General features: G+C 44.3%; 1 protein-coding gene across 1 annotated transcript in view; it reads left to right on the plus strand.

Annotated features, from left to right (window-relative positions):
• The window catches only part of MSRA (methionine sulfoxide reductase A), a 541,610-nt gene that overhangs the window by 379,763 nt on the left and 142,913 nt on the right, over positions 1-18,934 (plus strand). The window contains exon 5 of the mRNA XM_019520901.1: positions 2,237-2,343. Within this exon, the coding sequence (XP_019376446.1) occupies positions 2,237-2,343 (107 nt within the window). The remainder of the gene's footprint in view (positions 1-2,236; positions 2,344-18,934) is intronic.

Genomic DNA, 18,934 nt, shown 5'->3' on the forward strand with positions numbered 1-18,934 from the left:
GTGCGTGTGTGTCTACATGTGTGCATGCACATGTGGCTATACACATGCATGTGTTCTACCTAAAGCCTGCGTTGGTTTAATAAATATACATATATTTATGTGTATGTACATGCATGCACCCACACAGACACACACATAATCAACCACATGTGCACACAGACGTGCATGCATGCACCCACACAGACACACGTACACACGTACCCGCACAGACACACAGACATCTACACCTACACAGACATCCACACATGCACCCATGCAGATATGCATGCCCATGCAGGCGCATACCCACCCACACAAGTAAACATTTTTAAGCCAAGCCAGGATTATTAAGATCAGTCCTCCTACAGCAGTTGTTTAGTAAATTGAATTTCTTGCCTCGTTTGTTACTCAGTGGATTAGCGAATTTCAACAAGTAATAGTTGCCTGAGGGCTTAAAAAAAATCAGTGCTGCACTCTGACAACAGAGGTTGCACATCTAAAATATATTAAAAATAATGACAACAGCAGCAGCAACACTTGATAGATGTATGTTTAGCTACACAAAGTCGATATCCATACCTTCGCATCATGTGGTGCAAGTAGCATAGTTAGATAATTCATTAGTTTGCCACCTCTGGAGACTTTTGGTAAAAATCTATTTTCTTTTTTACTTGTAATTTAAATAAAGAAGATCGTTTTAGCCCAGATCTCAACAGGTAACTGGTCATATTGCAAAGCTTCTGGCTAGCAATAGTAATATTTCCCATTCAGGAGGGGCCCTTGCCTAAGACAGCATGCAGTGTAATAGGACAAGTTGAGTTCAGAGATGTCAAGGCTAGAAGAGACCGTTATGATCACCAAAACTAAAATCCTGCATTGCTTTCACCCCATAGCTTATAGTTTAGTGTTTAGAGTATCAAATCTTCTGTAGGCTGAATCCAGGGAAGGGCTGAATATCTATCTACACCCAGGACTGGCCATGAGACATTATTCTGTAGTAGTAGGCAATCACTGATTCTTCTGGATCATGATGTGTGCATGAGAGGTCACCAGGACCGTCAATGCATATGCCTAAGCAGGAATATAGAGGACTGGAGCCTGCCCAGACTTTTCTTCCCTCTTTAGACCATTGAAACAGAATCCGAACACCAGTCCAAGGCTGGACATCTGGTGCCTTGGTGGCTGCAGTTATATGCGTGTCTGGCAATGGAACCCACATGGAAGCAAGGATTCTACCACTGAGCCGCATCAATGGGTACTTTATCCTGTATACCATCATGATCAGTGTATGTGTATTGCAAAGACGCTCTCACAGGAGATGTCTGGACGCTCACGTTGCTGGGGTCATCTGACCCCAGCAGTTTTTCCTGCCCAAGCGCAGGGGAAGCTGGACCTGATGATCTCGAGAGGTCCCTCCCACCCCTAACATCTACGAATCTATGCATATGAGATGCCTTTTTCCAACCTGATCTGAAAGAAAGTCTAAGCTAGTTGTAGGAGCTCCACCTATCCTGGATTGTTCATTCCCAAAAGAAACTCTCTGTGAAACAAATTCAGCCATGCTTTCTCTTTGGGTTCCTTGCAAGGAACGCTCAACCCACTTCCTGCATCCCTTGTTTCCAAAGAGTTACTCCCACCTCTGTTGCATCCAGGTGGGTAAGGAACCAGCTGCAGCCATGGCTCAGCAGTAGACACTTTTTTTTTAAACTAGGAACCTCATCATTTGATAAATAAGGAGGACTTGCCAGCACTTTTCAATGCACTGGGAAACTTTTCCTTCAGCCAGATTTAATCCTGCATTACAGGGAAACATTTGGACACTGCCTAACAGCAAGAGATTCTTAAATGTTTGCGTGGTGAAAAAAAGTATTTTAGGGATATCTTGATTACTATGAAGCAAACCATAGGGCGTGCACGCACACAAAATATCAAGTTGGAGCTCTATTAAGGCTTTATTTCTGTATTTGACTGCCGTGCAATTTCCCCAAATATAAAATGTTCACGTTTAATTTGTGTGTCATTTAAATGGAGAGATCAGAGAGGAATCATTCCACGTCTACTTAACTCAAAGGAGGTATGAACTTGCTAAAAATAATCAACTGTGTATGTACATGTGAGACTGTTGGCTTATACAGAGCTGGTTATTCCAGATGTACAGAGCCTGCTCAAAAAATCAGGGCTATTGACTATTGACACTACAATCAAACCAGATATGAAGTATGATCCTAATAGCCCAGTGTGTTTTTTCTCTCCCCAGGAATGCGGCAGGGTAATGACTTTGGCACACAGTATCGCTCGGCCATCTACACCTTCTCTCAGGAACAGATGGAAGCTGCTCTGAGATCTAAAGAGGATTATCAAAAGGTAATATTGGATAGGACATGAATTACTGTATGCATGATCAGAGCTGAAAGGAAGTTGGCACAATGCACAGCAAGACAGTTTGTTCTCTGTGTTTTCTGTATACTGCTACCGTTGGTGACCCTTTCATCATCGTCTTAGGTCGCATTTATTTTAAATTGCTGTATCCAGGTTTGTAAATCTGAGGATTGTGCTGAGAAAAAGTTATTCAAATCCCAGGACCGTGAAGCTACCGGGACCATAAAGCTAGTCCAAGCTCTGCTTTGCAGTTGAAGTCTTCTTATAATGGGTCAAACCAGAATCTCGGATGCGAACCTTCGTGAACTTTGGGCATGAGTGGAAGTGCACACTCCAGACTCATCTCTGTCTTTTCACCTGTAAAATGTCTCTGTCTGGTCCGCATCTGGCAGTGAGTTGAGGGAGACATGCTGTCCATCCAGTGACTTGGGGAGACTGTCTACGTTGACTATAGGCAGCACAGGAAAGCCCTCTTTTGTGTCAGAGGTAGATGGCCCTTTCAGCACCGTTTGTTAACTGGACCAGCTGAAGTATTACAAAAGGGTTCTGTTTCTTTTCTGCCACAAGAGATGTACTATAGGGACTTAGGTTATCTAAAGGCAGCAGAAACATTGTCTGCTAAGGGATTACTTTGCAAAATAAGATACTTTGATAATATCTGTGTAACAGGGTAAGTGCTTCTTTAAGCAATCCTTTTTTTTTAAATGCAGGGATATATGTGTGCATTTGGTGGCAAAATCTCTCTAGTTTGCTGGCATCATGCATTCTCCTGGAGGCATGCTTTCTGGAACAAACAAACACGTGACAAACTTGTGAGAAAGTTTTGAAATTCCTCTTTGTTATCGCGTTATCAAAACACAAAGGGTCTTAACAGCCTTGTCACCGGTCATTTGAAGGGATGACAGTTTTCCAAGATCAAGAAAACATGTGTGAAAATGTTATTCCCTGAGTGAAGTTAATTTTGCAGAGCTGGCCTGACCGGCAATATGAATGCTAGCTTCAGAATCCAGGTGCACCAAACAATGCTGGAGGGCTTCGTTCTTGAAACACGGCAATAGTCTGCTTTTTTCCCTCTCACTTTCCTTTATCCCATACAGTTTGTTGCTAGCTTTTTCCTACTGTCAGAGCATGTGCTGCATTATGCAACATCTCTGGCTAGGTAATCTAGCTTCTAATGATGGTAGGAACAGAAAAATGGCTACCAGATCTAGCCAGTTCAGTACTCTGTTTTGGACAGTGACCAGTACCAGATGCTGCAGACAAGAATGTGAAAATCCCTTTAATAGATAATTAGGAAATGAAAAGCATATTTGACTTCAGTGCTATTTTGCAGGTTAGCTTGCAAGAGAATAGCGCTTCTTGTAGCTTCAAATAAACAGAGCACTTACTCCAGCATAATTGTACTGAAGAGCCCCTAGCCATGATGAAAAGTTGGATGCTGATAGGTAAGTCTGAATTCGGCTCACCCACCAAAGGATCTGACAATATTAAGGAATAAAAAATAGACAGACCAGAAATATATGACAGTTCAAATGTGAAGGTGAAGATCAGTGTTTCTCAGTTGAGGCGATGCACAATATTGGCACTGTTAGGTGTGCAAACACCTACACATGATTCACAAGATAAACCTAGAGGTTGCAAATAGGAATCCAACATGTCAAAAACATTCTGACCTGTTCTGGTCTTTCTGAGTTCTTTACAACAGAAATGCTCTATTATTTTTCCATTGTCAAAAAAGGTATGAGCTGGCCTTTTCCTGCAGGGGCTTTGAATTGAATAAGGTTGAGAACCACTGGTGTAGGCGCTGAGCTGTCTGTATCAGGTCTGCTTTCTGTAACTACACATGCAAACTTTTCATGCACAGAAATGTGCATGCAGTTGTGTGGCTACTTTGCATGTGAAGTTGTCCAAGGGTGACTAGCAATTTGAATACACAAGTAAGCAATTTGTAAATGGTGACTAACGACATGACCTCATGTGCATCCAGGCATAAATCTCAGTCCTTTCAGCATTTATCTGTGTGATTATCTGCGTTGATCTGTGATTTGGGAAGGTTCCTTCTTCATAATTTACTTAACAGAATGTCATATGCTCATCGCTTTATTGTGTGCCCATTCCACTCCCAAATTGTCACCGCTTTGGAAAAGTATACTGAGAGCTGTAACCCACAATACAGTAAGATACAGCTAATGTTAGCAAAAGAGAGCAGAAAACAGCTGACCCTATTTTGCCATTAGTGATACTAACTGGAAAGGAAAATCCAGATGCATATATACTAGAGGCACTGCCTGTCATTTGTACTGCACAATTTTCTAATGAAGGATTATAGTCTACCTATTTTGAAGTTGCATTGTTTGGAAGTTGTATATCATTAATTAACTTATATAATTAGCCAGGAGCAAATAGCTGATATCATGCATAGTTGTTTTTTTTTTTTGGTTCTGTACTAGATAGGAGACTTAAAAACCATATTGATGCTCAATATGAACTGTAGCTACAGAAGGAAATGTCACCTACAGTAGCATGGTAGTTGTAGCAAAACTCTTTGTGTTGAGAGAGAGTAAGGACCTAAGAAAATATTTTTCAAGGACCTTTTAACTGATTTGTATTGCGCTTTGTATTGCACTTTCAGGCAAACACATATAATGAAGTTCCTTATTACAGTATCCATAACACATCTTAAACAGGGCTTGAGGCTGCTCTTATGCATCTCAGATGATGCATCTCTATGTATCTTGCGTAGGGCGGTAAACTATGTGTATATCACAATATTCCGTTGCTGCAAGATAACTACTGATTTATACCACGTCCTGGAGGGTAGAAACGACTGCTTTAAGTAGTAACAGAAGTCTATGTATCAGTGAGACTATTGGTTTCCTGGCAATGTAACTGAATAAAAGCAAAGGTGGCTTATTCATTAGTATCCTAATAACTAAATCCAAGTACTCTGGCTGGTTAACTTTAAAAAAAAAGCCAAGGACTTTGAAAAGAATAATGGATTTCTATGGGGAGGGAGGAAGATGTACTTGGGGAGCATCCGGCTTTGAGCAGGGGGGTGGACTAGATGACCTTGTGAGGTCCCTTTCAACTCTCATTTTCTATGATTTGATGATTCTTGGGTGTTTTTCAGGGGACCACTGCCATTTTGTTACATTAAGGGAAAATGATTTGCTTCTACTGGGGATTAAATCCTCCTGCTCAGGACATAAGGCACGTGATAAACTCATGGGGGATGGAAAGAAACGTCCTCCATGGTAAACACAAGGTCAAAACAATTTTGACCATGGTGCTGGTATCTTACACCTTCCTCTAAAAGATCTAGAAGAGGCCAGTTAGAGAACAGATCATGTTGTTCTGATCAGGAATGGCAATTCCTACGCTTCTGTAACAGTGAAGTGGTGCATCTTCTACCTTAATGCCGGAAAACACTAGTGCTAAAGTAAGGGGAGCTCTGTAAGAGGGCTCTGGTTGGATTGTACAAGACCAGAAACCCCAAGAATTTCAACTGCACAATATTTGAAAGGTGACATAACACCATCTTCTTGCCAGGGACTGGAAGGGAACACTCTTCATAGTCCTCCTGTACTCTTCCAACTTACTGCTGGCTTGTTTGCAGTACTCATGTTTGAACCAAAAGAAGGTCTCCTCCTGGAACCCATCATACCCTTTGTGCTGCATTTCTAAGTCTTGCTATTCCAAGAAGCAAGAATAAGGTACCAGCTCAGCCCTAGTGCAACTCCATAAGAGCCAGTATATTTATCCCAAGGATCTGAACCAGTAAGCTGCATTGCACACATACTGTTGTGTTTCTGTTTGTTGAAGAAATTACATATGGTGGTTTATTACCCGAGCATAGAACAGTTATGGATCAGACATTAACAGCTAGGTGGGAAATGTGGCTGAATCATTTTGCCCAGTCTATTATGACCTTAAATCAGAGCTGGCCAACTGGTCGCCTGCAGTCCACATGCAGCCCCTGAAGGGTTGACAGGCAGCCCATGGCTCCTGCCTGGATACCACTCCTTTCCCTCCCCCCACCATCCATTGCTCCTGCCCATGTGGCAAAGAAAGCAGCTGGGCTGCCACCACTGCAGGTGGGTGCACGTGTTGGTGGGGGAGAGGTGCGGTGCATATGGCAGGGGGAGTTCATATGGCTCTTGTCTAGGAGGAGATGAATACACTCAGCTTCTCTGGAAGTTGTTCCTAATAAAGCTACTGAATAGGTGAAAAACATCTGATTACTGCTTTGCAGATTGACAACAGCTTTTGTGAAAATAAGGGGGCTCAAGCTCTCAATCCCAGTCATTGGTGCTGCGTAGGTTTTTGTCACAGCTCATCTATACTGGAAGCATACATTTATATATCTAGTTGGTTGCATTCCATTGATACTTTAATCTGGGAACGACAAAGCAGATAGTGAACATCCTTAACTTCTTTGCATGACCCTGACCTGCAGAAAAAAAATTGTCTTGGTATCTTTTTTCATTGCAAAACTATATGGCCACCTTCAGCAAATGGATAACTAGCATCTGATTTGTACCTTTGGCTGTGCTTCTTGTAGATGACAGGAGTACTAGGATAAAATCTTTAATTGGATGAAACCTGGACACTGTGATTCATTTGTTTAAGTCTTTTGGAATTGACTTCATCACCAGAAAGTAAACATCTCCAGGAGATGAGTAATTCTGCTGTCAAGACTGTTTGGATAACAACGCACTTGTGCTTCACTGGCGGAAAATCTAAGCAAAAGAATTTGGGAAAATTCCACGCTCCCTTGTGGCACGTATGCATGTTTCCATTTTATTAAGTTTGATATGGCTGGCATCATTAATGCCATTCTGTGCATCTCCAAAGTTCTCAAAATGTACTACAGTCAACATTCATTTGATTTACACTTAAATTCATAGATTCGTACATGTTAGGGGCTGGAAGGGACCTCTCGAAATCATCAGGTCCAGCCCCCCTGCGCTTGGGCGGGAAAGACTGCTGGGGTCAGATGACCCCAGCAAGGTGAGCATCCAGTCATTTTTTTCATAGATTTCATAGATTTCATAGACATTAGGGCTGAAAGATCATCAGGACCAGTCCCCTGCCCAAGGGGCAGGAAGTCATCTAGGATCAAAGGATACCAGCAAGATAAGAATCCAAATGTTTCTTGGAAGTGTCCAGATTAGATGCTTGCACTACCTCTGGAGGGAGCCTATTTCAGACCTTGGGGACTCGGACTAAAGAAGTTTTTCCTTATGTCCAGCCTAAAATGGTGTTGCAGGAGTTTGTGACTGTTGGACCTTGTCTTCCCTTGGGGCGCTCTGGTGAACAGGTGTTCCCCCAGATCCTGGTGCACACCCCTTATGTATTTATAGCCTGCCATCAAGTCACCCCTGAGCCTGTGCTTCTCCAGGCTGAAGAGTCCCATGGCTCTCAGCGTCTCTTCATAAGACCTGTTCTCCTGCCCTCTGATCATGCACGTGGCTCTCCTCGGGACTCACTCAAGCTTTTCCACGTCCTTCCTGAATTGTGGAGCCCAGAATTGGATGCAGTACTCCAGCTGTGGCCTCACCAAGGCTGAGTCCAGTTGGAGGATGACATTGCATGTGAGGAAGCTTTCTGACTGATCGTATTTGGCTGAGTGCTCTTCCCATGAGATGTCCAGGTAGTTGAAGTCTCCCATGACAACCATGCACCAAGGGTGTGCAGCCTTGGCCTGTTCCCTAGCAAATTCATGGTCCAGCTCTTGTTCCTGATCTGGAGGTCTGGAGGAGAGATCCAGAGCAGGTGACTGTACCACCTTTGGGGGGAGTCTCTTCCAGACCCTGGACACTCAAGTTGTAAAGAAGTTTTTCCTTATGTCTAATCTAAAGCGGTCTTCTACAATTTATGACCATTAGTCCTAGTCTTCCCCTGGGGAGTCCTGGTGAACAGATATTTTTGCAGTCCCTGATGTGGACCGTGTATTTATACTTGTTAGGCTTTCTTAGATCACTATATTGTAGGATATTGCATCTGGGAGAAAAGGCATCTTAATGATTTTTACTTTGAAGTAAGGCTTTTTATATCAGGACAATAGTATCTTTAAAACATTGACAGCAATGTGGAAGCTCCAAATGACTGTCCCAGAGGAAGCACTGGGTGGCACTAAGAGTGCTTTCCAGAGCTTCCAGGCACACAGAGCAAGCTACTACATCCCCTCTTGAGTGCAGTATGCTGCTCGCTGACTAGTGAGCCTGTTCTCTTGACTGGAGAGATTGCAAATGGCTTTTTGGGTTTTTTTTTCTGTAGACAGGCTGTACAAAGGAGATGTTTACATGGGAAGGCCAAGTCTGTTTTGTATTAGCCTGAAAACCAAGCCTCTCACTCAGCCCTTTGACTTAGTGAACATTCAGTCATTCTTATACCCTGCAAATCATGCATTTGGAATAGGAGCAATCATCAGTTTTATGAAATCTTACCTTCCATTTTTGCTCCATTTTACCTTCCATTTTACAAATTAGGGCAGCTACCAGATGATGAGCACAGTTGGAAGCAGAGATAGGTGCAGTGATCAGCATACATGAATTAGAAGAACTAAACAACAAACTTTAGTTGTGGAGCAGTAGGCAACCTCTGGAGACCCCTGTTAGCTGCTCCCTAACTCAGGGACTGTCTCCCAATTCCCAGCTTCCTAAGTTTCCCATTAAGGATCATTTGTAAATTATAGCTTTTGTCACTATACCTTATCTCTTAGCAATAGCTGCAAAAATTAGTTAATGCAAAAACCAGTGAGCATACCCATCAACAGAGGGGAGGTTACTAGCATATCACTCTGAAGTGAGCCTTCACCATTCGCTTTCCTGTTCACCCTTTCCTGCAGCTCCTTTAGCAAGCTGCTGTGAGTCATTCAGGAAGCTTCACTTTTGGACTGGTGTAGTATGTGACTTGTTTTCCAGTTTCGGTGGGAAGCATTTCTTCCAAAACTTGGTAGACTTAAGTCCTTATGCTGAGATCCAGTTGACTTATGCGTGTGGCAGCTGTGCTTCTGCACATAGCACCAAGTTCATTAGCACAGACAGCTGAGGTTGATTTCCTCTTTCTCCATGATAGTATTTACATTTGTGTCCATAGGTACATTTCTTCCTGCCAGGACACAGTTGCTTCTTGCTTTCTGGAACACTTGGTTTCTTCTTAAGAAGACTGCTCAGATTAAGGCACTGACTGCCAAGAAGATCACCAGGAGGCATTCATTTTGTATCTTCTTGCACTGCAATCACAGACTTAACTATATTCAGTTTCTCCAAGCTGCCAGACCCAAATTGGTGTCACCTCCCTAGGTACCACAATGAATAGGAGTCTGTCTCTTTCTACTGGATGCTAGCAATGCATCGCCCTCTCACTGGTATATGTGTTCCTGAATGGCCATTTATTTTGATGTTTGTTGGACTTGCTTTTGGTCTCAGTTTTAATTTTCTATAATCCTGCACTGGTAAAATATTAACCCAAGCTTCAACATCCATGTTAAATGAAACCATTGTTCCTTGCACTTTCACTGGCCAAATCCAGTCCCTCTCGGTGATTTTGCTTGATTCAACCACATCTATAAAAAGCTCCTTGTCCAATTCCTGCTCGAGTGTATGCACTGGATGTTTCTGTGCATGGGATCTGCAGCACCTGGCAAAATCGTTTCTCTGGTTAAAGTTAAAACAGGGCTTTGCAAATGCAGTGCAATGTTTGGGGCCAAGTTGCCTTTTGTGTTTGCTGCCTACCTGGCTGTTCATGCTCTCTTTTAGCAGTTTCCTTGCTGATGGAAAATTTTACCCTGCAAGATGGCTTCTTACCAGCAGAAAATGCCATCCTGGATTTTTCTGGGCATGTTATTTCATGCCTAATTCATGAACGGCCCCTTTTGGTGCACTCAGGTCTGCAGCCTTGGGCTTTGCACTTTCTGCTGCCCTGCACATTTGAACAGTCTTTTCTAGGGACAGGTCTCCCTCATGCAATAGGCTTTTTTTGTAATGCAGGGTCTGCAGTGCCACAAATAATCCTGTCTCTAATTAGAGAGTCTGTCAAAGGCCTGAAAGCACAGCTGTTACTCCATCTCTTTAGTTCAGTAACATACCAACCTATACTTTTTTCTCTTCTTTGTCTGCATTGTTCAAGGACCTCATTCTTTTTTGGCATGCAGTACTCCTAAAATTTGGACAGTATTACACTTAACTATGTATTTTGGCCTTCTTTGGAGATGAAGGTGTCATAAACACTAACAGCCCGAGCTTCCTCCCCAACAATATGCAAAAAGATTGAGCATTTGACTTTGTTGTTTTGCTCTTCTGCCCATGTGGCTGCTGGGAACCACTCAGCCCTTTGTCTGAACACTGTCCAATTCTTTGCTATGTTTCCAGACATCAGAGTGGGAGGTGGAGGTTGGAAAACTTCCAAGACTAAATGTCCTTTTAGTCAGACTGTAACTCTGCAAGAAGATCACCTACAGAGGCCTTCATCTTTCCACGTGGCTCTGTTGCTGCACTTGCTCTCCATGGCTAACTTCTGTTTCAGTTTGGAACTCAAATTCTGTCGTTATTTTTCATTTGCTACTCCTGACGCCACGTAGTGATCATCAAGTTCAGTAAGCATGGGCCTATCTGAATGAGAGAAACTAAACAACAAACTTTAATTGTGGAACATTAGGCAACCTCTGCAGACCCTTTGTCTCTTTCTCACTCACTAACTAACCAGGCATTCATAGATTTCATAGATTTCATAGACATTAGGACTGGAAGGGACCTCGGGAGATCATTGAGTCCAGCCCCCTGCACTTATGTCCAGCCTGAAATGGTCTTGAAGGAGTTTGTGACCATTGGTTCTTGTCATCCCTTGGGGCGCTCTGGTGAACAGACATTCCCTCAGATCCTGATGCACACCCTGATGTACTTATAGGCAACTACCAGGTCACCCCTGAGCCTACGCTTCTCTAGGCTGAAGAGTCCCATGGCTCTCAGCCTCTCTTCATAAGGCCTGTTTTCTTGCCCTCTGATCATGCGCATGGCTCTCCTCTGGACTCTCTCAAGCCTCTCCACATCCTCCCTGAATTGTGGAGCCCAGAATTGGATTCCCTAACTCAGGGACCATATATGAATGCCCAGCTTCCTCAGTCTCCCGTTAGGAAGCATCTCTAAATTACAACTTCTGTCACTACAATACAGAAGGAGTTTTACACCTTCACTAGCTAAAAAATTCCAGTGCTGAGCTACCTTCAGATTTAGAAAGCTATCTTTAATATTCACCCTACACTTCTCTGCTTGTAATTTAAGACCATTATTTCTTGTCCTGTCCCCTGCTTCCAGAGGAACATAGGAAGGGACCTCACCAGGTCATCAAGTCCAGCTCCCTGCTCCATACAGGCTCATCCCTGACTAAACCATCCCAGCCAATGGTCTGTCTGACCTACTCTTGAACATTTTCCAGGAATGGAGGTCTCATAACTCCTCTAGGAAGCCTGTTCTGATGCTTGATCACCCTTATAGTCAGAAAATTCCTCCTAATCTTCATAAATTGCCTCTGCTGCCCATTAGGTCCCTTGTTTCTAGTCCTGTCCTCTATGGCCAGAGAGAAAAGATCATTTCCACCCTCATAAGACATTGTCTAGGCCTCTAATCATTCTGATTGCTCCCCACTGGACTCTTCTAAATTGTCCACATCTTTTTGGAAGGATGGTGCCTGACACTGGACATGGTACTCCAGCTGAGGCCTCTCCAGCGCTGAACAGAGTGAAAGAATCATTTCTTTTGACTTGTAGGTGATCCTCTTGTTAATGTAACTCAGTGTATTGTTGTTTTTTCCAACAAGAGCAGACTGAGCCATTCAGCTTGTGATGAACTATACACTCCGGGTCCTTCTCTGCAGTTCTGCACCACAACCAGTCACTCCCTTATGTACATTTGTGTATGTGGTTTTTCCGTGCAAGATTTTGTAGTTGTCTTGATTGAATTTAAGTTGGACCAGGGTCATCCTGAACCCTAGTCCTATCCTCCAGGGCACTGGTGCCAACCTTTCTGACAGGCAGGGCATAAATTCAGCTGTACACCCTCTGAGCGCCACTCTGATCCTTTTCCCCTGCCTGATCTGCCGCTCTGCTTTTCTGCTCTCTGCTCCATCTGCTGCTCCATCTACTGCTCTGCTTCCTGCCCTGTCTGCTCTTTTGCTGCCTTTTCCCTCCCTGATCTGTTGTGTGCCACACTGGCTGCCCATGCTACTTGTGGCCTGCATGCCACAGGTTAACTACCCCTGCTCAAGAGTATCTGTAACTTCACCCAGCTCGGTGTCATCTGCAGATTTGCTAAGTGCGCTCCATCCTGTCCTGTCCCCCAAACCATTAATAAAGATTTTAAATTGTGCTGGACAAAGGAACCTCACTCAGTGCCTCCTCCCAATTAGGCATTGAGCTGTTGATGAATACTCTCTGAGCATGATGATCCACTCACTTACGTAGCCACCTTCCACTACTTTCATCTGGATTCTGTTTCCTTAGCTTACTAATGTGACTGTCATGGGAGATATTGTTGAAAGTGTTGCTAAACTTGAGGTATACCACATCCACCGCTCTCCCCCATCCACAGAGGCCATCGCTCCCACCTGCGTTGTGGCCACCAAAAAGTTTAGTTACATATTTTGTGGTACAAGGCCTGCCGTACGTCTTGGCTTCCAACTCACAGTTCTCAGTTTCATCATCTTAATTACACAGCCTCCAATTCTCACAACTCTGCAAAATGCGGTGAACATCAATGCAATATGTCTCTGTTTAGGGAGAGTGTTGTACAGATGAGTAAGATGCAGGTCCTACCCTCAAGGAGTGTGGTAGGCGGACAGATGAAAATCGCTCCTGACTCTAAATTATACCAGCCGACTGTGACTCAGGCTGGACCAGCCTCACTGTCTTGCCTATCAGTCCTTGCACCAGAATATGTGGAACTAAACCCTTGTTCTTTTAAACTTGAATGAAAAAGGTGTAAAATTGCAGCAGTTTATTTCCACTTGCACAGCATCGAAGTGGAGAGGTGAACTGGTTACATGGGCAAACAGGACAGCTGAACCAGGGGGTAAATTTCCATCCCTTAAACCAGATAGATGACTGTCTGCAGGCTTCCCCTGGGTTCAACGCTATACAGCAGAGATGAAAGAATAAAGAGGCAGGCTGTGGAAAAAGGAAGGTCAGAGTTAAAATTAAGGAACTTTTCATGAACTCTTACCATATTTGGTCTGAGTTAAACCTTGAGGTCTCTGACTCCTTACCCAAACACAACTGAAGCAAACTTCCATGTTTCATTAAAGCAAAAACTGGGAAGAGATCTTGGGATGCTTAGTTTTCCCTTTAACTTTTCTTAGCAATAAAATCCCAGCTTGCGCTGGGAGGCAAGAGATGCAACCAGGCTTCAAGAGTCTTCCCTGGGTGCCACGTGTCTTTGCTGCCCTTTCATTTTCATACCTGCTCTGGGGCCTCCAGGCAGAGATGTTCAATATGAAACTTAAGCTTAAAAGAAACCCCAGATGTAACCATTCCTGACATACCTGATGCTAAAGCTTCAGGACTGCTTTTACCTTAGCCAAACAGCTGACTTCCCCCTAGCATGAGACTGTTGTTCAAATATCGGGTTTTGTCTGTCAGTGACAAAAAGGGGACGCAAGGCAGAATGAGTTTTTTTATTGTACTCCTTTGCTTTGCATCACTATAAAATACCAGAAAATGTACAATCCCCGGTGCCTAACGTGAGGTTTTTTAATTACAATGTAAGTACAAACCAGACTTACTCTTTATTTTCCTCTTTTAAAGATACTGAGCATACGCAGGTCTCTTGAGCTGATGGGAACTGTAGATACCCAGCTTGTACAAAAAAGAAAGCATCCTGGGTATCTAAAATATGGATTTAGGAGCTTCACTTTAAGCACTTCAATTTGAAAATTTTGGTTATCATCTGAATGTGGCTATCATCTGATACTGAATGTATCGATACACTGCCATCCCTGATAAATGAGAAGCCCATAAATCTCTCACTAACATCGAATCCCTTAAATGTAATCAGGGCTGCTGCTGAAGTTGCTCAAATACTGCTCAGTGACTTGGCTAAAAAAACAGAGTACGCCCTTAGACTGATGGAAATACCTCGTTTTTATAAGAATGCAACTTAGGTAAAAATCTGGATTATTTCAGTCTTCATTTTTCCAGATAAATTGCCAAGAAATGCTGCATCTCCTGTCATTGATGCGTGCCACTCAGTCAACTATAGCTTGGGTTTCAGAAAATAACTCAGTGTTTCCTGGAAGGAACAAACAGAGCATGCCGTTGTCATTTTTGTTCGGATCCTACCGTAGTGCAGTGCCAGGAGCTCTTCCTGCCACAAATCATATGCGGTCTGATCCTGTGTCCACTGCATGCCCCAAACTCTGTTGACTGCAGTAGTGATGTAGGGTACACAAGAAATTCTGGTTTGGACTACTGCGGCATGGGATAAAGGCTGTTTTGTAGGCTGTCACTATAATGCTTATGGACACTCAGCACTGGGGTGGTTCAGGCATTAGCCGTGCTAGCAAATTTCCAGAAAAAAAAATCCTCTTTCATCTAATATTGAGGCATCTCCATCAGTCCTAGCAGCGGATGAGTGCTATTTAGGGCACTTCCACAGGGGCATTTATGTCCAGGGGCACTTTCCTGCATGCGAAGTGTTTTCTCTACAGAGCAATATGTGAGGAAAATGTAGGTTTAAAAAAAGAAATAGCCAGAAGAGAAGCAGGGGAGGTTTCCAGCTGTTGTTCGCTGAAGGCATCAAATGGCTCAGAGCAGTAGGCAATAGATGAAACGTCAAGCCAGCAAATGTGAGCTTCGTATCTCAGAATCCATGCCGGCTGGTCACTGCTGCTGTTGCCTGTGAGACCAGTCCCAGCATGTGGCTCCATTGCAGAGGGCATCATGTAAAGGTTCGAGTGGCAATGGGGGCCTGCCCCAAATTGCTTACAGTCCAAATAGCCCAGGCAGAAGTGCAAGAAGGGGTGGGACGCCAGCGGAGGAACCAGCATGGTGGTGGCACCAAATGTGACGTTGGTTGCAGTGTTGAGCGGGGTCGGGGAAGGGATGAGCTGAGCTAGGATGAAAGAAGCTAAATTTGCCAGAAAGGTGAAGGGAGGGGAGACAGTGAAACAATGAAATGGAGAAGCATAGGAGGGCAAATCACGGTGACAGTACGGAGAAGAGAAGAGGAGAGCCTGGAAATAGCCAGTCAACAGAGGACAGAGAAAGTCCAATTAAGACAATAGAAAGTTTTCTGAATGGCTGAAAGTCCCTGGTTTGGCAGCTTCTGCAGCCATTGCAATGCCTGGAGCCTGCCTGGGCCCCCTCTGCAGTTTTCCACCGAGCAAAAGGGAGGGCCACCTGGCTGCTAGTAAGCCCAGGTCTTTGGGGCGTATGTCCCCTGGACCGGTGAGCTGTGGCCTTTTCTGGTCTCCATTTTACACCCTCCCCTCCATGCGGCAGTCCCTGCTTTGGCTGCTTCTGCAGCTGCTCTTATCAGCTGGAGTCTCTGGTGCTCTAGGACTGTAGCTAGTAATCTTGTCATTGTATATTTTTGGGCTGCAAGCCTGGCTGGTAAAGTACCAGCCTGGAGCTGACAGATCTCTGTGGTCATACATAACAATGAGATCAGGCAAGAATCCAGACTGATTGTATGTGACAGCTTGCTATTGTGAGGATGTAGCAAAAGCAGCTCTTCTGTGTCTTCCCATATCCCTCTAATTGTGTTTCCCCCTTCTATAATTTCTCTCCAAGACTTTCTCTCTACTCCAGTGGCTCCCAGTTTCCTCTTTCTCTCTCTCCACCTACTCTCTGCTCCTTGCCGTGTCTTTCCTCTCTCACCACTTCTCGCCCCCGATTCCCTGACCTGTTCTTCAAACTTTCTGTTCTCTTATCAAGATGCGCATTTTTTCCCTCTTTGTTCTCACTATTCTCAGGTCTTCTTTTGTATTCAATTATTTGATGCCCATGACGGGCTTATAATACAGATTAGGAAAATGGGATGGAGTGCACCCTCAGCAAGTTTGCAGATGACACCAAACTGGGGGGAGTAGTAGATACACTGGAGGGTAGGGCTAGGGTTCAGAGTAACCTTGACAAATTGGAGGATTGGACCAAAGGAAATATCATGAGATTCAATAAGGACAAGTGCAAAGTCCTGCACTTAGGCTGGAACAATTCTGTGCACCGGGACAGGCTGGGGACCAACAGGCTAAGCATCAGCTCTGCAGAAACGGCGTTGCAGTGGACCATATGAGCCAGCAGTGCGCCCTTGGTGCCAAGAAGGCTAACAGCATCCTGGGCTGCACTGGTAGGAGCGTTGCCAGCAGATCGAGGGCAGTGATTCTTCCCCTCTATTCAGCTCTGGGGAGGCCACATCTGGAGTCCTGTGTCCAGTTTTGGGCCCCCCACTACAGACAGGATGGGGACACATTGGAGAGAGTCCAGTGGAAGGCAATGAGAGTGGTTGTGGGGCTGGGGGACAAGACTGGTGAGGAGAGGCTGAGGGAACTGGGCTGATTTAGTCTGCAGAAGAGAAGACCGAGGGGGATTGCATGTCTAGAAAGAGTCCTAACCCTTGAAGATGTTTTGTACTCAGAATTGTAACGATGGTTAGCCTCAGAGGGATTTTGGGTGCTTGGATCCTATCTGGGGCACAAGCCACCCCCACTGTATGTGTGTGTCTCTATTATCAACAAGAAAAGATGTTAAAAAGTGATCAAGGTTACCAAGTCCAGTATTACAAAATTAGGAAATGACATAACCAACATTGCCTGTGTTGCTTTGCTTGGTCCTGCGCAGCACTATGATAAAGTCTTAAATTACCTGATCTCAGTCTCTTTTTGACCCGGGACACCAGGCTTATTTTTCCTCATGATAAATTGTGGTACATAAGGAGGCTCTCGCCTCTAGGACCTAGTAGTATTTGTTCCAGAAATTGGAAGGTGTGCAGGGTGCAGGAAGCAGGGCGGTGAATAAAGAAGAAATGATGGTCTCATCTTCTAGCAGCTGAATGTTGCTTTGGAGAATTGTATCCTACCTTGGCTTTTGCCCCAGAATTTCCTGTGTGATGCTGAGCTTAAACCAACACTTTCACAGGGGAGAGGCATGTATTGTTGTGGGTGATACCTTTTAGGAGACCTGTTGTTTTTAGTTTGGCTGGAGTAGGCCTAGACAAGTGTTTGAATGAAGCTCGTTCCACCTTGCATTGGAAAGCTTGCCTGAGGGTCTTGTCCCGTGTTACACGCAGGACCTGTTAACTGCACGTACAATGCTAGCGAGCGAGCATTGGGGTCTTCAAGGGGTGCTTAGGATGTGTTTTATTTTGATCTTAGTAAGCATTACCATGAACACTCAGAAGAGTTTCTAACTCATAGTAATACTTACTCCAGTCTAAATCGAACATGTCCTAGGTGTAATGTGTAACAAGGCCCTACATCTGTTCCAATAAAAGATATTGCCCACAACAATCCGCGCCTCCTGCCTTTTCCTGGACCGCTGTGGCTACAGGATCACTCCAGCGCTCCCATTTTCATTGGGATAATGAAAAGTGTTCCTCATTTTCCAGGCACCTGGATTTTGGGTTAAATGTTGCCTACAACACATCAAACTTCCACCAAACGTCCATGCTAAAATCTTTAAAAAGTTTACTGACACAGAATTTAAGGCCAGAGGGACCATCATCATTTGGTCTGACCTGATTGGAAGCCCTGATCTTGGTCTTGACAGATAGAAAAACTGGGCTGGAGTTAACAAGGTAATGTTCAGTGCTGACAAATGCAAGGTGTTGCACCTCAGGAAGAACAGTCAAAACCGCAAATACAAAGTGGGTGACAGCTGGCTGATGGCAGCACTACAGGAAAGGATTTACGAGTCTTGGTGGATCACAGACTCAATACGAGTCTGCAGTGTGACAGGCAGATGTGCGCAAAAGGCAAATGTGATCTTGGGTTGCATTAATAGAGACATTTGGTGGAAGACATGGGAGGTGTTAGTGCCACTCTACTTGGCACTGGTTGGGCCTCATCTAGCATATTGTGTGGAGTTGTGGATTCCATGTTTTAAAAAGGAAGTGGAGAAGTTCGAGAGGGTGCAGAAGTTAGAGGCAGGTGATAAAAATGGTTAGAGGGTTTGGAAGGCAAGTAATACGAGGAGAGACTGAAGGAGCTAGGCATGTTCAGCTTGCAGAAAAGGGGCGTAAGAGGTGACATGATAGCAGTCCTCGAGGGCTGCCGTAAAGAAGAGGGAGAACACTAGGGAGCAGGATGCAGACCAATGGCTTGAAGCTGCAGCAAAGTAGGTTTAGGTTGGAAATCAGGAATAGCTTCTTCACTGTTAGGATAGGGAGGGAGTGGAACAGACGCCTGGGGAAGTTGGGGGACCTGTTCAAGGAGAGGTAGGATTAGGGCTGCCAACTCTGACTGACCCTATTCCAGGGGATTTTTTTTTCCAGCATGACGTAGTGTCATTAATTGTACTGTTCAACTCGTTCACAATATCAATCTCCTGGATTGCTTTCAATAGTCACCGGGAAATCGATCCCGA

This window comes from Gavialis gangeticus, unplaced genomic scaffold (genome assembly GCF_001723915.1).
Source record: "Gavialis gangeticus isolate Ggan-Ray unplaced genomic scaffold, GavGan_comp1, whole genome shotgun sequence".
Taxonomy (NCBI): Eukaryota; Metazoa; Chordata; order Crocodylia; family Gavialidae; genus Gavialis; species Gavialis gangeticus.